Source organism: Bos grunniens, chromosome X, assembly GCF_055505025.1.
Source record: "Bos grunniens cultivar Pamir isolate PY7600 chromosome X, Bosgru_T2T1.0, whole genome shotgun sequence".
Classification (NCBI taxonomy): Eukaryota; Metazoa; Chordata; class Mammalia; order Artiodactyla; family Bovidae; genus Bos; species Bos grunniens.
Window position 1 is genome coordinate 55,529,248 of NC_141194.1, and position 20,611 is coordinate 55,549,858.

At 45.0% G+C, this 20,611-nt stretch overlaps 1 protein-coding gene and 1 pseudogene across 1 annotated transcript; both read right to left on the reverse strand.

Moving 5' to 3' along the window:
* Positions 1–1,370: 1,370 nt before the first annotated feature.
* GLOD5 (glyoxalase domain containing 5) lies at positions 1,371–9,721 on the reverse strand. The gene is given in 5 exon segments (XM_086389039.1): positions 1,371–1,388; positions 1,390–1,494; positions 2,479–2,634; positions 5,386–5,523; positions 9,668–9,721. Coding segments are annotated over 5 exon segments (444 nt in total). The 5' UTR covers positions 9,695–9,721.
* Positions 9,722–15,050: 5,329 nt separating this feature from the next.
* LOC147340425 (E3 ubiquitin-protein ligase SIAH1-like) lies at positions 15,051–15,910 on the reverse strand (annotated as a pseudogene).
* Positions 15,911–20,611: the final 4,701 nt, after the last annotated feature.

The following is a 20,611-nucleotide window of genomic DNA, read 5'->3' on the forward strand; positions in this document are numbered from 1 at the left end:
AACCTCCTCCTCAGGGTCCCCCGGCTTCCACCCTCAACCTTGTAGTCTATTTTCCTCAAAGCATCCAAAGGGAGCTTGTTAAATCCTAAGTCAGATCACAGTTCTCCTCTGCTCATGACCCTCCTGTGGCTCCCCTGTCACTCAGAGTAAAAGCCAGAGTCCTCTCCATGGCCCATGAGGCCCCGCACCATCTGTCCCCCCAACCTCCCCCACCTCACCTCCTGCTGCTCCCCCCACTCACTCTGCTCCTCTGTACTAGCCTCCTCGCTGCTCCTCACAGACACCAGGCCCCTGCATGTATCAGGGCCTTTGCACTGGCTATCCTCTCTGCCTGCTATGGTCTTCCTGTAGCTATTGGCACAGCTCCCTCCCTCATCTTTTCTTGTCTGGGCTAAAATGTCTCTTTCTCAGTGACGTTTCCCTGACCATCCTATTACATATTGGAAAATGCTTCAGTTTTTTTTTTAATCTGTTGCCACTTTCCCAAAGCACCTATCATCCTCTAGCACACTTGATATTTTCCTTACTTAATTTTATTTCTTTTCTGTCTCTCCCACCAGAATGGCAGCTCCACAAACATAGATAAGCTTATCTCTTCTGTTCAACCCTGTCTTTCCAATGCCTGGAACAGGCCCAAGCACACAATAGGTGCTCAATGTATGTTTATTGATTGACTGAATCAGTAAATGGTGGGGGAAGAGGACAGAAACAGAGAAAATTTGTTCTTGTCCCATCTGTCTCCTCTTTTCAGGAGCAGAGCCTCAGTTGAGATGAGTCTGAACCTACCAGATCCAAATGTAGAAAGTGCCACATTCTGCAGGGCTGAAACCAGCTAAGGTGCTCTAGGAGGAGGTAGTGTTATCTGGGCTGGCCCTTGAAGGCCCCATGGGAATCGCAGAGATCTTGGAGTTCAGTCAAACCAGTTGGGTGGAATAAATATCAGGCAGCACTTGGCAGGAGTGAGCTGAATCAAAAAGGATGAAAAGGATAAGCTCACTGACAAGGAGAAATCTATCAGGGGCCTTGAATCCCAAGGTGATGACCCTGAATTTTGTCCTCAGAGATGTCCTACCCCCTGGTCACTGACCCCCAAATAGCTCAGAGACCTTATGTTCTAGAAAAACAGCCATGTATAATGCTGAGACAGTAATAGTAAAGAGCTCATGTTAATTGAAAGTGATTTATTGGGGCAGCTTGGATAGGGGACTCTCAGACATGTTGGTCCCAAACCCACCTCAGATCGCCCAGCAAGATGCATAAAGTGCCCGAGTCCTCAGTCCTTAGAAGTTTCTGGGCCTGGATAAGGGTTTGCAGGAAGGAAAAGAGGGGGTGACGTGGCAGGGGATAGAATGGCAGAGAACTAACCTCCATCATGAGGAAATATAGTTGGGACCCCTCAATCAGGTTTCCGTCAGGGTCTCGGAGGTAGATGGACATAATGGGCTCTTTTGCCCCTGTTCTGGGGACTGGACCCTCCTCAATGATATCACAAGCCTGAAGTGGGAGGAGAGAACAAAAATCATTCATTCACAGACCATGTTTGAGACCAAAATTTCATTCTTTACGGTGGCCTAGAAGACCCCTGTATCTTTCACACTTCATCTCCTACCATTCTCCTCTCCCTCACTCTGTTCCAGCTATTTAAGAGCTGTATGACCTCAAGCAGAGTACCTAACTGCTCAGCACCTCAGTTTCCTCATCCATCAAATGGGGATGATAATGTGCCTAGTACGTGGCAGAGTCAGAATTCAAACCCAGGCAAGCCAAAATCCATACCCTTAACCCCTATGCTTTACCCACTTTACTTCCAAGCCAGACTTTTTCACTGATATTTTCCAAAAGAATCCAGGTCAATTTGCACAAAATAGATTTAATACCTCAATCTGTGTTCCCCAAAAGGAGAACCAATGTCCCCTTCACATGAAATCATCTTAAGTATTACAAGGATACTAAATTAAATTACAGTGAGTAAAAAAAAAATTAGTGAGTCAGAAATTATTCCCTGTTCAGTCCTCTTTCAATCCTTCTGATTATACCAAGAAGAAAGTGTCTGGTGGATGCGAAGTCCTTGATACCTCTCTAACCAACCTAACTTTGTCAAGCCCAGAGATTGGGGGAAGCAGAAGTGGCTAGAATCTAATGACTGTGATGCTTTTACAGCTGTTTGTTTTTATAATTGTCTCCTCTTTATGCCAAGATATGATGAATTTCCACTTACTTGGTTGAACATTTTCTTTTTACACAAATGTATTTATATAAATAGAGTTTAGGTATACTGTTTTCCACAAGGGTGATGTAAAGTTTTCTTTTAAAATACATTTGTTTATGGGGAAAATATGTCCATGATAATGAGTAAACAATGGTGTGCAAACCTTATCTGGATGTGATGAAATCTGTCATGTCTGAAGTTTGAGTCATACTTCTGTTTTCATTGCATCTGTAGCAGCTTTCTCAAAAGAAGATGGAAGTTGGACTCACCTTGAGGCACTGGACCATTTCCTCCAAATGCATCTTTGTGATCAGGCATATATCCAGGGAGCCGGGGACCAGGTGAGTGGCTTTGGGTTCATATTCCTTTCCCATCTCGTGGAGGTTAAATTTCTGGTCTCCAAAACACAGTGCTTTCTGGTCTCCCTATTTGGGGGGAGAAAACAACCTGGAACTAAACCTCCAAGGTGAGTGTGAGGCACAGCCCCCTATTGACACCAACAAGGTTAAAAAAGAAATAGAACAAGGCTTTGATGAAAAATAGCCACTTGGTGCCCCACTCTTATCTTGTTCCCTAGAGGCAAATGCTTTCAATTTGTGTATGTGTTTCTTCTGGAAATTATTTCCATACCTCCAAATAATATGTTGATACTATCCATGGCAGAGACTATAATCTGCCTGCTTAATATACATTTCTCCCCTTTTTCTTTTAAAGACAGCCCAAGTTTCAGTGGGATCTATTGTGCACCCAGCTTTAAAAACCTGCATTTCCCAGCATTCCTTGCTGGGCAGCCATGGAAGGCTGGACAGTGAAATGTTAGCAGAGGCTGTGAACCATGCTTCTGAAAACCTTCCCACCCCACTGAGCTGACGCTTTTTGCCTACTCATTTCCTCCTTTCAGCCACTGCCCACACCCTGCCTGCCTACCTCTAGACTGATTGTTGAATGAGAGCAAGAGAAAACTCTATTTTATGTAGCCCACTTAGCTTAACCCAGTTAAGTTTTCTCCCACGTGCCTCCAAACACAGTCCCTAACTGACATGCCACTATTTCTTGATTTGGCAACTTCAGACATTTTCTATCTTTTTCCTGCTATGATAAATGAGAATTTAGCTCATCCACAATACTACCCCTCCCAATAGAATTATGTCATCAGTTTTGGCTCCTCTTTTGATTCCTTTACAATTTAAAAATAACCCACTTGCACCTTAATGTTTTGATGGATGAACATAGTATCTCATTGACCCAACTATCCTCTTCATCTTGCCTCTTTCTCCTGTGCCTGTCAACTTCTGCCATTTTTATTTATTTATGTATTTAATGGCAAAATATTTTAATTTTTCATAAAGCTATTTCCCCCACTCCATAGACACCACACAGAAAAGAATCTGTATGCACATGTTCTGGTTGAGCAGGAGGATGAGACTTCTGCCGTTAAAAAAAAATCACTTTTATAGTCCCTTTATATCACCATGGCAGATACTACATTCATTCTATCAGAAAATGACTTTATTTCACTTGAATGATAGTTCAGCTGAGTATAGAACTTGAAGTTGTAGGTTATTTTCCCATAGCCTTTTATATGTGGCTTCATTGTCTTCCTGAATCTGGTATTGCTGATAAGACGTCTGATGTTAATCTGTTTTTCATTTCTTTTCTATATGATGCATCCACCCTCCACTCTTGCAGCTTTTAAGACTTTTCCTCGTCCTAGATGTACTGAATTTCACTCCATTGTGTCCAGATACCAAGGGCTGATGCTTCATATGCCTATTATTGTTGATGCATGCAAGGCCCTTCTCTAGTTTTATTTGTATACTTAATCTCTTTATCTCCAGTCTTCATTCCTGTCCCCAACATAGGCAATGGTTATAATGTGTTTGATGTTCATTCTTTGGTTTTCATAAGTTATTGTAAAAGGTGTATTATTGTTTTATGTGGTATGTTATAAGTGGTACTGTGCTATGGACATAATTTGACTTCACCGTTTTTCGTTCAGCATGATCTTTTTAAGACCCTTGCTGTGTATACATCCAGTCTGATACTGCATAATTCTATTTTTATGAATGACATTTGATGTTGGAGCTTCCCAGGTGGTGCTATTAGTAAAGAATCCATCTGGAAATTCAGGAGATCCAAGAGACTCGGGTCCAATCCCTGAGTTGGGAAGATCTCCTGGAGTAGGAAATGGCACCCTACTCCAATATTCTTGCCTGGAGAATTCTATGGGCAGAGGGGCCTGGCAGGCTACAGTCCATAGGGTTGTAGAGTTGGACACAACTGAGAGACCGAGCACACAGCACAGAGCACACATTCCATGTTAATTTTACATTTTTTTTTTAACTCTGTTTGCCATTCGTGGGCTCTTTCCATTGAAGGCAATCAGTGTCTCTGCATCTCCCACTTGGGAGTTGTTCCAAATTCTCAAGGATTGTATTCAATCTCTGGAAACCTTTTTACCTTGAATCCGTTTTTCTTGGGGACGTTTGTTTTCCTGACCCAAACTGGACTGATTGTGTTCTAGGTATCTTTCTGGATCTTCCTCTTAGGATCCACTGTTTCCTGACTTTGATGTCTTATTCCTGGATTAATCACTCATTTTGATAAGATATTCTCAAGTAATTTTGAAAGCAAGTAGGCCAAGTTTCTGAGTCTTTTTATTAATATGTCTAAGAATGTTTTATTCTACACCCACCTTGATTAATAATTTGTCTGGTCATAGAATTCTAGGTTGAAATGTTTTCCCTCAGAATCTTGAAGTTGTTCTTCTGTTGTCTTCTGGTCTCTGACTCTTGGGAAATCTGAAGTCTATATTGCCTTTTCCTTTGTAGTTGAACTACTTTTTAACCTCTCTGAAAACTTCTAGGAGCTTTGTATTTATTTTGATGTTCTATAATTTCTTAGGAACATATCTAGGTGTAAACATGCTGGATACTCAGTTAACTCTCCATATAAGGACTGGAAAGTTCTCTCACATTATTCTGTGGTTATTTCCTCCCTTTCTTCCCTCCCTTTATTCACTGAATAGTGAAGTCCCACTATTCAGAGTTTGGAATCTCCTCCACTGGTCATTTTTAAATTGTGTGTGTGTGTGTTTTGGAGTACTAGGCTACTTTTTAAAATAGTATAATCAAATTTTACCCCAGCTGCAGTTTGGCATTTGGGGAAGTTGTTACCTCAGAAGTCATGACCTCCATGCCCAGGATCTTGGAATAAAACATAGTGGTGTCTTTTAGTCTCTTTACTGTCATCACAATGTGGTCAAGTCTATGGATAAGACACAGGGAAGGGGTCCGACTGTTGTCCCTCCATGACTAAAAAAAGAAAAAAAAAGAGTCAAAAGAGACCACACTGCCACTGGTCACACCCATGTTTCCTGTGTTTCCTTCTCCCCACTTCCCCTCACCTCCCCAGTGACTATACTTCCTTCTACCACCATTCCAAGGGGAAAGTCCTGGGAGGAATCTTCAGTACTTATTGCTCATGTGTGGGTTCACAAGAGTCCATGTGTCTGCCGTGACCACCCTTCACTGTTTTCTTATTATTTTCCTCCTTCCAGGGGGATAGAGGTGAAGATAGGAGTGAAGTGAAAGTCACTCAGTTGTGTCCAACTCTTGCGACCCATTGGACTGTAGCCTGCAAGGTTCCTCTGTCTATGGGATTCTCCAGGCAAGAATACTGGAGTGGGTTGCCATTTCCTTCTCCAAAGGTGATCAGCTTAAGTCAGGTTTATATCCCTTAGGAGTTTACCGATGGCATTTTGTTGATGCTGATCACCACAGTTCTTTCTCTGAACTACCATACTACAATGCCCTGTAATTTATTTTTTTAAAGGAGGCAGGTGTTTAAAAATGGACTCATTTGTTGGTTTTTTTTTTAAGACAATTCCACATAATGTTACTAGTGAGCTAATGATGGAATTCAGCTTGCCACCCCCCGCCCCCCAGGCCGCTCTTCAAAGCAAGCTGCTTTATAGAACAAGGTAGAGTTTGGTTTTTGGAAGACAGGAGAGTTGAGACCAAAAACCAAACTCTCCCTTGTTTTCCCAGAGCTGGAATTCATCTCTTATAAGAAATAATAAGAACAGAGGAAGCCCACTTCCATGAGTACAAGCCCTTTATTGGCCAGTTTAAAACTCAGTCCCTTCCTTTATTACTCCACAGTTAATCACAGAGGACAGGACAAGAAGGGAGCAACTCAGATGCAGTGATGTTTCTGGGCATGTGTGCCTACAGATCAGCACTGACACCTAGGGGGAGGGCACACCACCCCACCACTCATTTCCTGCCCTCAGCACACCTCCCACCAGATCTTTCTCTTGATTCGAGTTCCTTAGTAATTTGTATATTTACATTACATCTGCTACAGGATTATAAGATGCCTATGCACCATAAATTGCAGAGTATAGTGGTTAAAAAAAATATTGTGGAGCCAGACTGATATTTACTTGCTCTCTGGGCTGAGAGAGTTTGGTTTCCATTTCTGGAAAATGGGTATGACTTTTTTATGTGTTTTATAGAACTGTTGTGAACAGCTTAAAAAAAAAGTTGGGAGGAGTTCCCTGGTGGTCCAGTGGTTAGGACTTGGTGCTCTTACTCCCAGGGGCCCGGGTTTGGTTCCTGGTTGGGGAACTAATATCCCACAAGCTGGGCAGTGTGGCCAAAAAAAAAAATCTTACAACAATGCCTAACAGCAAGTGCTGTAAGAGTTGATGACGATGATGTTGTGGTCATCTTGTTAAAATCCAGACTCTCTGTACTGTGACCCTCAATCTTTGCAACCTATTTATTTATTTATTTTCACTGCATCAGTTCTTAGTTGTGGCACTTGGGATCCTTCGTTGTGGCTCATGGGCTCCAGAGTACATGGGCTCTATAGTTGAGGCACCTGGGCATAGTTGCCTTGCTGGCATGTGGGATCTTAGTTCCCCCATCAAGAACTGAACCTGTGTCCCCGCATTGCAAGGCAGATCCTCAAGCACTGGGCCATCAGGGAAGTCCCCTCATTCATTGCTCTTGGATTCCAAGCCACATTGTCCTTTTGCCTGTTCCTCATAAGGGCCATCCTTGAACCTTATACCTTGGGGCCTTTTGCACATGCTAGTATCTGTCTCCCTGATTAGAATATAAGCTTCATAAGTGTAGAAATTTCTGTTTTGTTCCCCACTGTGTCCCAAACAGCTAGCAGATGTTCTATAATATTTGTTCAATTAATGAATATCTACTACAGTAATTGGACTTCCCTGGTGGCTCAGATGGTAAAGTGTCTGTCTACAATGCGGGAGACCCAGGTTTGATCCCTGGGTCGGGAAGATCCTCTGGAGAAGGAAATGGCAATCCACTCCAGTACTATTGCCTGGAAAATCCCATGGACAGAGGAACCTGGGGTCACAGAGTCAGACACAACTGAGGAACTTCACTTCACTTCACTATAATAATTAGACCCCGTGCCTGGCACAAAGTCTGGCCTCTGTTCTATTCCACTCGTTCTATTCTGCTGTGTTCAATTCCATTTGAAACCATTACATTTTTTTTTAAAAAAAAACCATTACATTTTAAACAATTGCTTTCACTTGAGCCCCAGCTTAAAAAAAAATACTGTGCTTTTCTATTTTCATGAGTGAAGGAGGCATTAGAAAAGTTCTTGAGTTCTGCTGTCCTCATGGATACAGAGTATCCATATGAACACAGAAGCCATAGAACTGGGGAAATGATTGACCATTTGAGCTTCATTGAAACTAATGTTCTATGTATTAAAAATCTTATTAACCTTTTAATGTCTGTAGGGTTGATAATAGCACTCCCCTTTCAGTCCTGATATTTGTATTTTATGTTTTTTCTCTTATTGAGAAAACAGAATTTACTAATAGTTTCTTAATCTGTTCAAAGAACCAATTTTTGACATTAATTTTCTCTGTTGTATGTTTCCTGTTTCCCCAGTTTCTGCTGTCTTTATAATTTCCTTCCTTCCACTTTCTCAGGGTTCAATTTGCTGTTCCTTTGCCAGACTCCTGATATGGAAGCTGAGGTACTTGATTTTCAAGTTTTTACATTTCTACACATTTAGAGCTATAGATTATTCCCTGAGCATTGCTTTAAACTGCTTTAGCCACATCCCCCAAATCTGATAAGTATTTGGAAATCAATTCAACTAATTCCTTCCATTATCCAATGCCCTACTAGCTCACATTCACTCCCCAATTCTGCTTTGCAGATATGGAGCTCCATCCTTGCAAATTCAAGAATAAGCAAAGCTGGCTCTCTTGAGGAACTGGAAGAAGGCCCATGTGGCTTGGAATCCGAGAGTGAGTGAGACAGAAAGAGGGGAAGCCCAGGCGAGATCATGCAGGGTTTTGAGATGAGGTTAGGGAGGCTGGTTTTAAAAAAGATGACTGAAGAAAAGTGTACAACCTAAAAGTTGTTGAGTTGTTATATTTCAGGACTTGACTGAGGACTGAGGACAATAGCCCAGGAGACAGCTGCTCAGATAGCTCTGAGGAGCTGCTCCAAATAGGTAAGGGAGGACTCTGGATATGCAGGAATTTTTGCTGAAAAAAAAAAAAAAAAAAACCCATGTAGTCAAACATCAAAATACTACTGCTAATCACAAAAAGCAGCCTTCTCAAGTTAATGATTTTAGCACTTTTCTATGTATGGGAGGATGCGAGAGTCTGGGCTCATTAAAATCTTTTCTCAGGTATGCATCTTAACTACCTAGGGCCAGTATGCTTAACTACCTAGGGTAGTACTCCTAAATGCCCCCAGGGCACATTGTTGGGCAGCAGCTGCAGTGGCTGCTGGCTTGAGGCTGGGCAACATTCGTTGTTTACTTGGAACAGCAGGCACCATTCCCTTTCTACAAGCAAGACACTTAAGCTTACTATGTGTCAAGCTCTGTTCTAAGCACTGCATAAAGCATAATCCACTTTATTTCTCATAACCAAATATATGTCTATATGTGTATTATATATGTAAATATATATAAACTAGAATGTCCAAAATACTATAGCCTCCCTCCGGCCTCCTCCACAGGGACGGCTTCTATCTTCCTACAAAGTCCTTTGCAAGGTCTCCTTCGGGGTGCCAGTGGCCCTTGGAATTCTTTTAGCAAACCTCAAGAGCAGCGTTCTTTCCTGGCCGCTCCCTGTCCCGCCCCACCCCAATGGCCCTGACTGAACCGGCTCCTGGAGCCGCCCCTAGGGAGCGGAGCTGAGCGGCTGCCCACTCCTGCAGACCTGCTGACAGTCTGCTGTGTGTTAGAGCAGGGGCTTTCTATGTCCCTCTGCTGCCCTCTGCTTGTCTTTGAAAGAGGAAAGAAGAAGGAAGAGGGTGGGGAAATGGATGAAAGCACACCGGGACGGCCACATAGAAGGGAAGCAGGTTGCCAGGCCCAGCTGGGAACTCTCAGCCTTGCTGCCAGTACCCGTGCCTCAAGACCCCTGGGGGCCACCCCGTTCACCTGCTTCTCCAAAGTCCAACTCCACATCCTGGCTGGCAGCCTGGAGTGCAGATGGCACAGTGTGGTAGGCTAAGTGTCTTTGCCCCCAGCCTTCAGATAGCCCTCTGGCTCAATGCCTGCAGATCAAGGGGCAGGAATGGGAGGGCCACTGACTAGGGACTGCTGGTGTTGACAGAAGTAGACGGTGCAAGTACAAGGACTCTGACATAAAACACAGGGCCTGGAAAGTGAAAGCCTAAGATGTCTTAGCCAGCTCAGGCCACCATAATATAGTACTATAGACAGGGTAGCTGAAACAGTAATTTATTTTCTTACCGTTCTGGAGGCCAGAAGTCCAAGATCAGAGTGCTAGTATGGTTGGGTTCTGATAACATCTCTCTTCCTGGCTTGCAGATGGCCACCTTCTTGCCAGGTCCTCACATGGCAGAGAGAAAGAACAAACTTTCTGGTGTCTTCTTTTTTAAAAAGCTCCCTGACCAGGTACTGAACCCATAGCCCTCGCAATGGAAGTGCAGAGTCTTAACTGCTGGACTGCCAGGGAAGTCCCTCTGGTTTCTTTTTATATGGGTACTAATGTCATCTTGAGGGTTTTACCCTCATGACTTCATCTAACCATAATACCTTCCTAAATGCCCCTAATATATCACATTGGGGGCCTCAACACATGGATTTGGGGAGGGAGATACAAACATTCAGTCCACAATTAAGGATTCCTTTGTAATAACATAGAAAAACTACCCATCCTGAAATTTGGGGGGAGGACCTTTATTCTAGGGTGTGAGATCTCTGATCTATTTAGAGTGTGTCTCCCAAGTGTGAGATCTTTGATCTCTTTGGGAGTCTGTGCCTGGCGTATGAAGTTAGGAACAGTCTGAGTTAGAGTATAACTACACTAATTTATAATGGATCTGTTTCCAAGGCAAGATCTCGAAGCTATTAAATGTTCTCTGTCCCAGGGTGTGAGTTTATGAATGCTTTTGGGGTGTGAGCTCTGAAGTCCTCCCCTTCCTACCCCTTTCTCAACCCCATCCTCACCCTCCACTGCTGAGAGGGAACATTCATCAGCCCCATTGCTGTTCACCTTACCCTGAGCTGAGTGCCCTTTCTCTTGTTAATGAGCTGTCCAGCCCCTGGGGCATGTGAGTTTCAGATTCTCGTACCTAGACACACCCTAGATACCCACTCAGACAGACACACAAATGCTTTGTGCTGTGCATATTGGTTTTGCTTAAGATTTTCCTTATGAAGAATTACACATGAATATAGGTTTGTATGGGCTTCTCAGGTAGCACTAGTGCTACAGATCCCACCTGCCAATGTAGGAGACATAAGAGATGCAGTTTCGATTTTTGGGTTGGGAAGATCTCCTGGAGGAGGAAATGGCAACCCATTCTAGTATTCTTGCCTGGAGAATCCCATGGACAGAGGAGCCTGATGGGCTATAGTTCATGGGGTTGCAAAGAGTCGGACACGACAGAAGAGACTTAGTACACAGCACACATAGGTTTGTATAAAAGGTTCCAAGAGTACATCCAGTATATGAACTACACTGGTGATCCCCAGCTCCATTCTCCAAAAATGACCACTGAAGTCAGTTTCTAGTGTTTCCTTATACACACACACACACACACAACACACACAGAGTCACCATAACCATCTCCCACCTACTTTTCCTGGTCAACAGCATGTCCCGTGGAAGGCATCCCCACCCGACAGGTACACACAGGTTCCATTCATTCTGTATCATGTTAGGTGGGTGCTCTGAGATACAGTATAAACCCCCACCATTTGTTTTACTCTGCAACTATCATTGGCTAGAAATGGACATTTACAAGGTTTTCCCAGCTGTTTGTTCCTGGCAGTCTTGAGCACACAGCTCTGTGCATGTGTGTGCATGTTGAGTTAGAAGTATGATTGCTGGGTCAAGGGTTTGTTCACTCAGTGGACACCTAATGAATGGGATCTGTGTACCAAGCACTGTTCTTAGCGCTGGAGAGACATCAGAGAATAAGACAAATGTCCCTGCCCACATGGAGCTGACAGTCTAGCTGGTGAGGAGGGTGTCCAATTTTTATTTAGATGTTTCACAAGGTCTTGGAAGGTTTCACTCTCATCAGTGGTGCCTTTACTCCACTGCTGTCTGTGGGGTGGGGTCTGCAGCAGGAGGCAAGCTGCCTTGACCTTTGCTCTCTACAAGACCTGCAGGGGCTGGGGCTGGGACTCTGTATTTGGGGGTGTGGGTGTGTGCACGTGCATGTGGCCAGGGATGGGGGATATGGAAACTGCATCGTCCACTGGAGAGAGTGAGAGGAAATAGGGATACAAGAGACCCTTTATAGTGTTGGAGGGAGCTGTGGAGCAGACCACCCCCCAGCTCACACCCACAGAGGGTGTGCTGGAATAGCAGTGATAAGGAATCTAGTACCGTCTCAGAACATACCATTGGGTAATTGGTGTCTGGACATCCTTGGGATCACAGAGACAGGGGTGTGATCATCCTGGAGTCACACAGAGTGGGGTGTGAACACTCCTGGGGCCACATAGACAGGAGCGTGATGCCCACATGAAGCAGCATACACTGTGAACAGCCTTAGTTACTCAGATGGTGGTCTGGGCTTTCCAGAAGTCACACACACTGGACACTGCACACTCTTGGAATCACAGAGTGGAGTATAGACACTTCTGGGGTCAGATTGGCTAGTGTGTGGATATGGTTGCAGTCAAACAAACTAGACTGTGGATGGTCCTGGGGTCAGACAGATTGGTATGTGGACACTGCTGAGCTCAAACACACTAGGGAGTGTATACTCCTGAGTCACCTGGACTGGTTAGTAGACATTCGTAAGCTTACACATACTGGGGTGTGGACACCTCTGAGGTCAGATAGCCTGAGGCATGGACACCCTTGGATTTGCACAGATTGTAGTGTGGAGCCTCTAGGGTCACTCAGACTGGGATGTGTGCTTCCAGGATCAGAAAACCTAAGGTGTGGGCAACTGTGAGGTCACACAGAGTAGGTGTGGAGAGATGAGGGGCCACAGTGATGGGGTTTGGACACTCCTGGAGTCACACAGGCTGAGGGCGCTCAGAGGCATGAACACTCCAAGGGTCACAGAGGGCTTGGGACACTCTGGAAGTTAAACACACTGGGGAGTGGACACCTGAAATCACACATGTTGTGGACTGGACTCTCCTCAGGTTGCACAGACTGGAGTGTGAGCATCCATGGTGTCCCACAGAGACGAAGACACTCCTGGGGTCATAGTGACTGAGGCTAGGACAGTCCTATGGTCACATAGGCTGTGTTGTAGACATCACTGCAGTCTCAGTGAAAGGGTACAGAGATTCTTGTGGTCAAAGAAGTGATGAGTTGGCACCCCTCGGGCTAGGGACTGAGGGTGTATACTCCTGTGGTCACACAGAGTGGTTAATGGATACTCCTCAGTATAGACTGGGGAGTGGACTCTGCTGAGGTCACAGGCTGTGGTGTGTGTGGCTCTGGGGTCACACATATGGGTATTTAGACCCTTATAGGGTCACACATATTGGGGAATGGACATTTGTGGAGTCACACACAGTGGGGAGTCAACACTTCTGGGGTCACTCATACAGCATTTGAACACTCAGAATCTCAGGGACTGGGATGTGAACACTGCTGGTGTGACACAGCTTTGGGGGTGGGCACTCCTGGGGTCACACATACTCTGTGCTGTGTGCTTTGTTGCTCAGCCTTCGCAACCCATTGGACTACAGCCTGCCAGGCTCCACTGTCAATGAGATTTTTCAGGCAAAAATATTGAAATGAATTGCCATTTCCTTCTCCAAGGGATCTTCTCAACCTAGGGACTGAACCCGTGTCTCCTGTGTCTCTTGCATTGCAGGTGGATTCTTTCCCCACTGAGCCACTGGGGAAGCCCAAATGCATATTAACTCATCGTGTGGATGGGATTCTCCAGGCAAGAATACTGGAGTGGGTTGCCATTTCCTTCTCCAGATCTGTGGGGATAACTTATTTCCCACTTCCTTTGCCAAAACACTTTGAGGATGAAGTGACATTCTCTAGTTAAAACTGCTTTGTAACATGAAGTACCAGGCTGAAGATTTTTCCTAAAATTCAAAGCACAGAACTGGTTGGTCCAATGGCGTGGCACGAGGAGCTGGGAAAGTGGACACTAAGTTTGTAATCATGGATCTAACTGTGTGACCTTGAACAATTCACTTGCTTGGCCCAGCCTGAGATTCCTGGGGACCATACCCATCTGACGGGGAGTCACGGATAGATGGCTGTCCTCAAAAGTCATGCTTCATCTTCCCTAGTGTTGAGCTACTGCAAAGCAGCTGCCCAGCCATAAACTACATTTCCCACACCTTTTGCACAGGGATGGGGTCATATGGCCAGTCCTGCTGAATGGAGCTTGCGCTAAAATGATGTGTATACTTAACAAACAGTAGTGTTTTCTTCATGTGCCTTTTGTTCATCTTTTGGAGGTTGAGAGGCCCAAGAGAGGGAAGTCAGTTTACAAGGAGCCTGGGGTCCTCTGCCACTACTTGGAAGTCCACCTATGAACCAGGAAGACAGGTTTTATTTTGTGATGTTTATTACTGTGTGACATCACTGGCATTGGGGTATTGGTTGGTTACTAAGGAGAATTCATTCCTGAACACACACACAGTGGTGTGTGGATTGAATCCTCTGTGGAAATGGGCTCTGCAAGCTGAGGAGACCATGGACAGGGCAGCCTTCTTCCCGGAGACCTCCTGGCTTCTAGGTGCTGCTTGTCCTTCTTTTATAGCCAACACAGCTCGGGCCAGCAGAAGTGGATAGGAGGGCATTTGCACCTCTAAGTTGGACACCAGCTCCACTGCTGGGGGTGGAGTGACTCTGGACATTTCTGGTGGCTGCTAGCATTTTTTGGCTTGTGGCCCCATCACTCCAATATCTTCCTCCATGGTCATAATGCCACCTCCTTTGTATGTGCATCTCCTCTTCTGTCTATCTCAAATCTCTCTCAGGCTCCCTCTTATAAGGACACTTGTGGTTACATTTAGAGCCCATCAGATAATCAAGATAATCTCCCTGTCTCTAGATCCTTCACTTAATCACATCTACAAAGTCTTTTTTTTTTTTTTTTTTTGCCATGTAAGTAACTGTCACAAGTTTCAAGAATTAGGAGGTAGATAATTTTCTAGGGCTATTAGTTAGACTGGGTTTTCCAGGTGGCACTAGTGGAAAAGAACCCACTTGCCAATGCAGGAAACCTAAGAGACATGGGTTGGATCCTTGGGTCACGAAGATTCCCTGGAGAAGGGCATGGCAACCCACTCCAGTCTAAATTGAATGCAATGGTTTTAAACACTGGCCAGAAAATGTTTGATTGCCATTTCAACACACAGAAATAGTTACACTGATGTGTAAATTGCCATTTACTGCAAAAAGCTGTGCAATGCTGATGTCAGAGACTAGGGAGTCACTGTTCATAACGGCTGTTGCAATTCCCTCATGAATAGATCAAGGAATGGCTTCCCAAGCCAATTGCTGCCTATGCGCTTTTAGCTCAGGTTGATAAGCAAAATTTTCAGCTTGCTCAGGTGTTCCTATCAGCTGTACAATTGCAAAGAATTGCTGGTGACCATCATAGTTTTCCTGTTTCTCCAAGACTAGCAAGAAGTCAAAGTCAAAACAGGACTGCACCATCACGCAGTCAACAGCACCAGGAAGATTAATGTCTATAGCAAGGAAAACTATATCCTATATCCTCTCCCTGTAGGGTTGTCATGGACTCATGGTGATGCATCAGATTTGGCACAACAGCATCCAAAGAGCCTTGCCATTTACAGGCAACACCAGGGAATGGACAGGAACAAGGCCTAAACTCACAGAGCTCTTCGTGGTCTGCTTTTTCTGTGTATGGCAGAGTTAGATCACATCCAGAAGAGGTATATGTACAAGGGAAAAGTACTGAATTGGCCACTTTCTCCATAGCCAAGTTGTGAGTGGACCCCAAGGGGCCCTGGCAAGTCAGACAATGTGTGAGCTTTGGGCAACAGTTGCAACAAATGAGACGGCCACTTTGACAGGGAAAAATGGGTGGTAACGCATAGTCAAAGCAGACCGGACACTCATAAAAGACTCGCCAGGTCATTGTTGGCCACAGCGGTGCCAGTCAGGGCAGGCATGCTCTGGGAGGACGGCGCACACATTGAGGTTCCAGTAGGTACCGCTGGTGCAGCCTCATGACTCATTTCTGTGGGCGGAGAGCGAACCTCGGATCTCGGTCCTGGCTTAAAGGTGCTCCGTCGCCAGTGCCCACAGCCACCACCTTTTGGCAGCACCAAAGCCTCTTACTCAGGCCAACACCGAGAGGACACACTGGGTCGCTGCTGTCACTTGACAGTGTGCCCCTCAATGTCTGCCCTAGCTCTCCCTGTTCGCCGCAGTTTTGCACATCATTGAACCTCCCACCACCAACGGTGCACTCCCACTAAATAATACACACGATGGCAGCAGTCGTCAGCAGGCACGACCCCACGTGTTCTGGGGGCCAGAAGGGGGCCAAGAACAAACATTATTTTTAAAAGTATGCATATTTATTTGGCTGCCCCGGGTCCTAGTTGCATTACAGGCGATCTCTGATCTTCACTGTGGCATGTGGGATCTGTTTAGTAGTATCCTGTGAAATCTAGTTCCCTGACCAGGAATTGAACCTAGGACCTCTGCTTTAGGAGCAGAGAATCTTAGCCACCCACCAGGGAAATCCTAAGAACAAACAATTTTAACCTGGGGAAACCAAGCCGTTTAAGGTAGCAGACCAGCCTGTCGAGCAATAGGCACATTGCCAAGGCCTAGATTAGCCCAGCCAGGCAGAGGGAAGAGAAGGAAATAGGTAACCTGGCAATATCCTGGTGCAGCTCCATCAGATCAGATCAGTCGCTCAGTCATGTCTGACTCTTTGCGACCCCATGAATTGCAGCATGCCAGGCCTCACTGTCCATCACCAACTCCCAGAGTCCACCCAGACTCACGTCCATCGAGTCAGTGATGCCATCCAGCCATCTTATCCTCTGTCGTCCCCTTCTCCTCCTGCCCCCAATCCCTCCCAGCATCAGAGTCTTTTCCAATAAGTCAACTCTTCTCATGAGGTGGCCAAAGTACTGGAGTTTCAGCTTTAGCATCATTCCTTCCAAAGAAATCCCAGGGCTGATCTCCTTCAGAATGGACTGGTTGGATCTCCTTGCAGTCCAAGGGACTCTCAAGAGTCTTCTCCAACACCACAGTTCAAAAGCATCAATTCTTTGGCACTGAGCCTTCTTCACAGTCCAACTCTCACATCCATACATGACCACAGGAAAAACCATAGCAGCTCCATAGTCGTGTGTAATGGACAGGCTGAGGGCTGGCCTGTGCCTCTCACCAGACCTGGAAACTTGGGCCGCCAGCCTCTACTCACGCACTCAGGAAGGCAGGTCTCTGGACCACAGTGTCCCCACCAGCACAGGTCAGTGAGGACTGACAGTGGTTAAGATACTGGCTTCTAGAGTTGGGTGACCTGGGACCCCTGGCAGGATGGCCTTGTGTGGTTTACTTATCCTCTCTGAAGCCCTCTCTTCTTTCTTGTACTCCAGGTAATAAGTGTTTGCAAATGTTAGTAATTATGAATACCAAGAGGTATTATGAGCCTTGGGATATTTCAGGGGAGAGAGGTAAGAAGAATGCGGGGCCACTAGGTCTGTATTCAGGGTGCCAGAGCTCACTTCCTCTTTTGTAAGCTGATTTAGTCTCTTATTGGTCAAGCTGGTTCAAGTTGGTTTCTGTTACTTGTAAACAAAAGCATTTTATCTGATAAAGGTTTTTCTTTTTTTTTAACTTAGAGAATTAAGAAAAATTTTAAAGTGGAGGGTGTTGTGATGAAAAATTTAGCTGAAGTTCAGCAGTTTTTGTTTTTGTTTTTTTACATTTTGCATTTGCAGCAAGCAGAAGGATGCCCTTACCCCCCAAAGATGTCCTGGTCCTAATTCCCAGAACCTGTGAATATATTAGGAATTCCCTGGTGGCACTAGTGCCACAGATCCCACCTGCCAGTGCAGGAGATGTAAGAGATGTGGGTTCGATCCCTGGTCGGGAAGATCTCCTGGAGGAGGCATGGCAACCCACTCCAGTATTTTTGCCTGGAGAATCCCATAGACAGAGGAGCTGGGCGGGCTACATTCCATAGGGTCGCACAGAGTCAGACACAACTGAAGGGACTGAGCATGCACGCACGTGAATATGTTACATTATGTGGCAAAAGAAAAATCAAGGTTTCAGATGGAATTAAGGTTGTAAATCAAGTGACGTTAAAATAGGGAGAGTATCATGGATTGTCTGGTGGACCCAGTGTAATCATAGGGGTCATTCAAAGTGAAGAGGGAGTCAGAATCGATAAGATGGGAGAACTCAGCTGAAGTTATTAGCTTTCAAGATGGAGGAAGTAGGTCAGGAACTGAGGAAGGCAGGGGCCTCTGAAAGCTGGAAAAGCTAAGAATACGCAATTTCCCTTAGAGCATCTAGAAAGGAACGCAGGCCTGCTAACACCTTGACTGGAGGCTGGTGAGACCCGTGTCAGGTTTCTGACCTCCAGAGCTGTAAGGTGTTAATCAGCGTTGCCTTGAGCCGCTAGGTTTGTGCTGATTTGTTACAGCAGCGATAGGAGACTCATACAGCATCCTTTTATTTTTTTCCTCCTAATGTCATTGAAGATAAACTCAACACCTTTGACTTCAACTAAGATATGTAGTATATGCCCATTTGTGTAAATTGCTTTTCTTTCTCTCTGTCTCTGCACCCACTAATCTTGCCTTCTAACTCTACATGTGTAGAAAAACATGGTGAGAGAAAATGGTTATTTCTTGGTGGTGAGACTTAGAATAATTTTTTTTATTTCTAGAAGGTTTTTGTTTGTTTTAATTAGAGGATAATTGCTTTACAATATTATGATGGTTTTTGCCATACATCAACATGAATCAGCATTAGCTATACATATGTCCCCTCCATCTTGAGCCCCCTAGAGTGATTTTTTAAAAAAATGTTTCATCTTTGTGCTTCTTGGCACTTTTGGGGGGCTTTTTTTTAATGAGCAGGCATTATTATTATTATTTTTAACCAAAATGATAAGGTCATGATTATTTATGTTCATTGCCGAAGTCGTAACCACCATTGAGCAATCTGTGCATCCCAGATGAGGGCTCCTCAGCCAAGCAGCACAGCCCAGATCTAGCCTACTCCTTCCTCCTCTCCCCACATTGTAGACGAATAGATAAAATTTGTGCCTGGCTGTTCTGGGCTGAGCTATTTTCTTCCCAAATTCAGATGTTGAAGCCCTAGTTCCCAGTAGCTCAGAAGGTGACCATAACTGGAGATATGGCCTTTAAAGGGGTGATTAAGTTAAAATGAGGTCAAGTGGGCTCTAATCCACTCTGATTGATATCCTTTTAAGAAGGGCAAGATTAGGACAGCAATAACACAGAAAGACCAGGTGAAGACACAATGAGTAAGTGGCCATTTGCAAGCCAAGGAGAGAGGCCTCAGGAGAAACTAACCAAGCCAGCACTTAGATTTGGGGCTTTTAGCTTCTGGAACTGTGAGAAAATACATTTCTGATGTGTCAGCCACTCATCAGTGATATTCTGTTATGGCAGTCTAAGAAGCCATCACTTCATGGGAAATAGATGGGGAAACAGTGGAAACAGTGTTAGACTTTATTTTGGGGGGCTCCAAAATCACTGCAGATGGTGATTGCAGCCATGAAATTAAAAGACACTTACTCCTTGGAAGGAAAGTTATAACCAACCTAGATAACATATTAAAAAGCAGAGATGTTACTTTGCCAACAAAGGTCCATCTAGTCAAGGCTATGGTTTTTACAGTGGTCATGTATGGATGTGAGAGTTGGACTGTGAAGAAAGCTGAGAGCCAAAGAATTGATGCTTTTGAACTGTGGTGTTGGAGAAGACTCTTGAGAGTCTCTTGGACTGCAAGGAGATCCAACCAGTCCATCTTAAAGGAGATCAGTCCTGGGTGTTCATTGGAAGGACTGATGCTGAAGCTGAAACTCCAATACTTTGGTCACCTCATGCAAAGAGTTAACTCATTGGAAAAGACCCTGATGCTCGGAGGGATTGGAGGCAGGAGGAGAAGGGGATGACAGAGGATGAGATGGCTGGATGGCATCACTGACTCGATGGACATGAGTTTGGGTAAACTCTGGGAGTTGGTGATGGACAGGGAAGCCTGGCATGCTGCGATTCATGGAGTTGCAAAGAGTTGGACACGACTGAGCGACTGAACTGAACTGAACTGAAGAAGACTAATACACTGACATTACCTACTACTTTGCTCCAAAGAAACAACTTCTGTGTGATAATAATTTCAAAATATGTTCTGAATCAGTTCAGTTCAATCTCTCAGTCGTGTCTGACTCTTTGCGACCCCATGGACTGCAGCACGCTCCGCCTCACTGTCCATCACCAACTCCTGGGGTTTACTCAAACTCATGTCCATTGAGTTGGTGATGCCATCCAACCATCTCATCCTCTGTCGTCCCCTTCTCCCCCCGCCTTCAATCTTTCCCAGCGTCAGGGTCTTTTCTAATGAGTCAGTTCTTTGCATCAGGTGGCCAAAGTATTGGAGCTTCAGCTTCAGATCAGCCCTTCCAATGAATATTCAGGACTGATCCCTTTAGGATGGACAGGTTGGATCTCCTTGCTGTCCAAGGGACTCTCAAGAGCCTTCTCCAACACCACAGTTTGAAAGCATCAATTCTTCGGCTCTCAGCTTTCATTATAGTCCTCTCACATCCATCCATGACTACTGGAAAAACCATAGCTTTGACTAGATGGATCTTTTTTGGCAAAGTAATGGCTCTGCTTTTTAATATGCTGCCTCGGTTGGTCATAACTTTTCTTCCC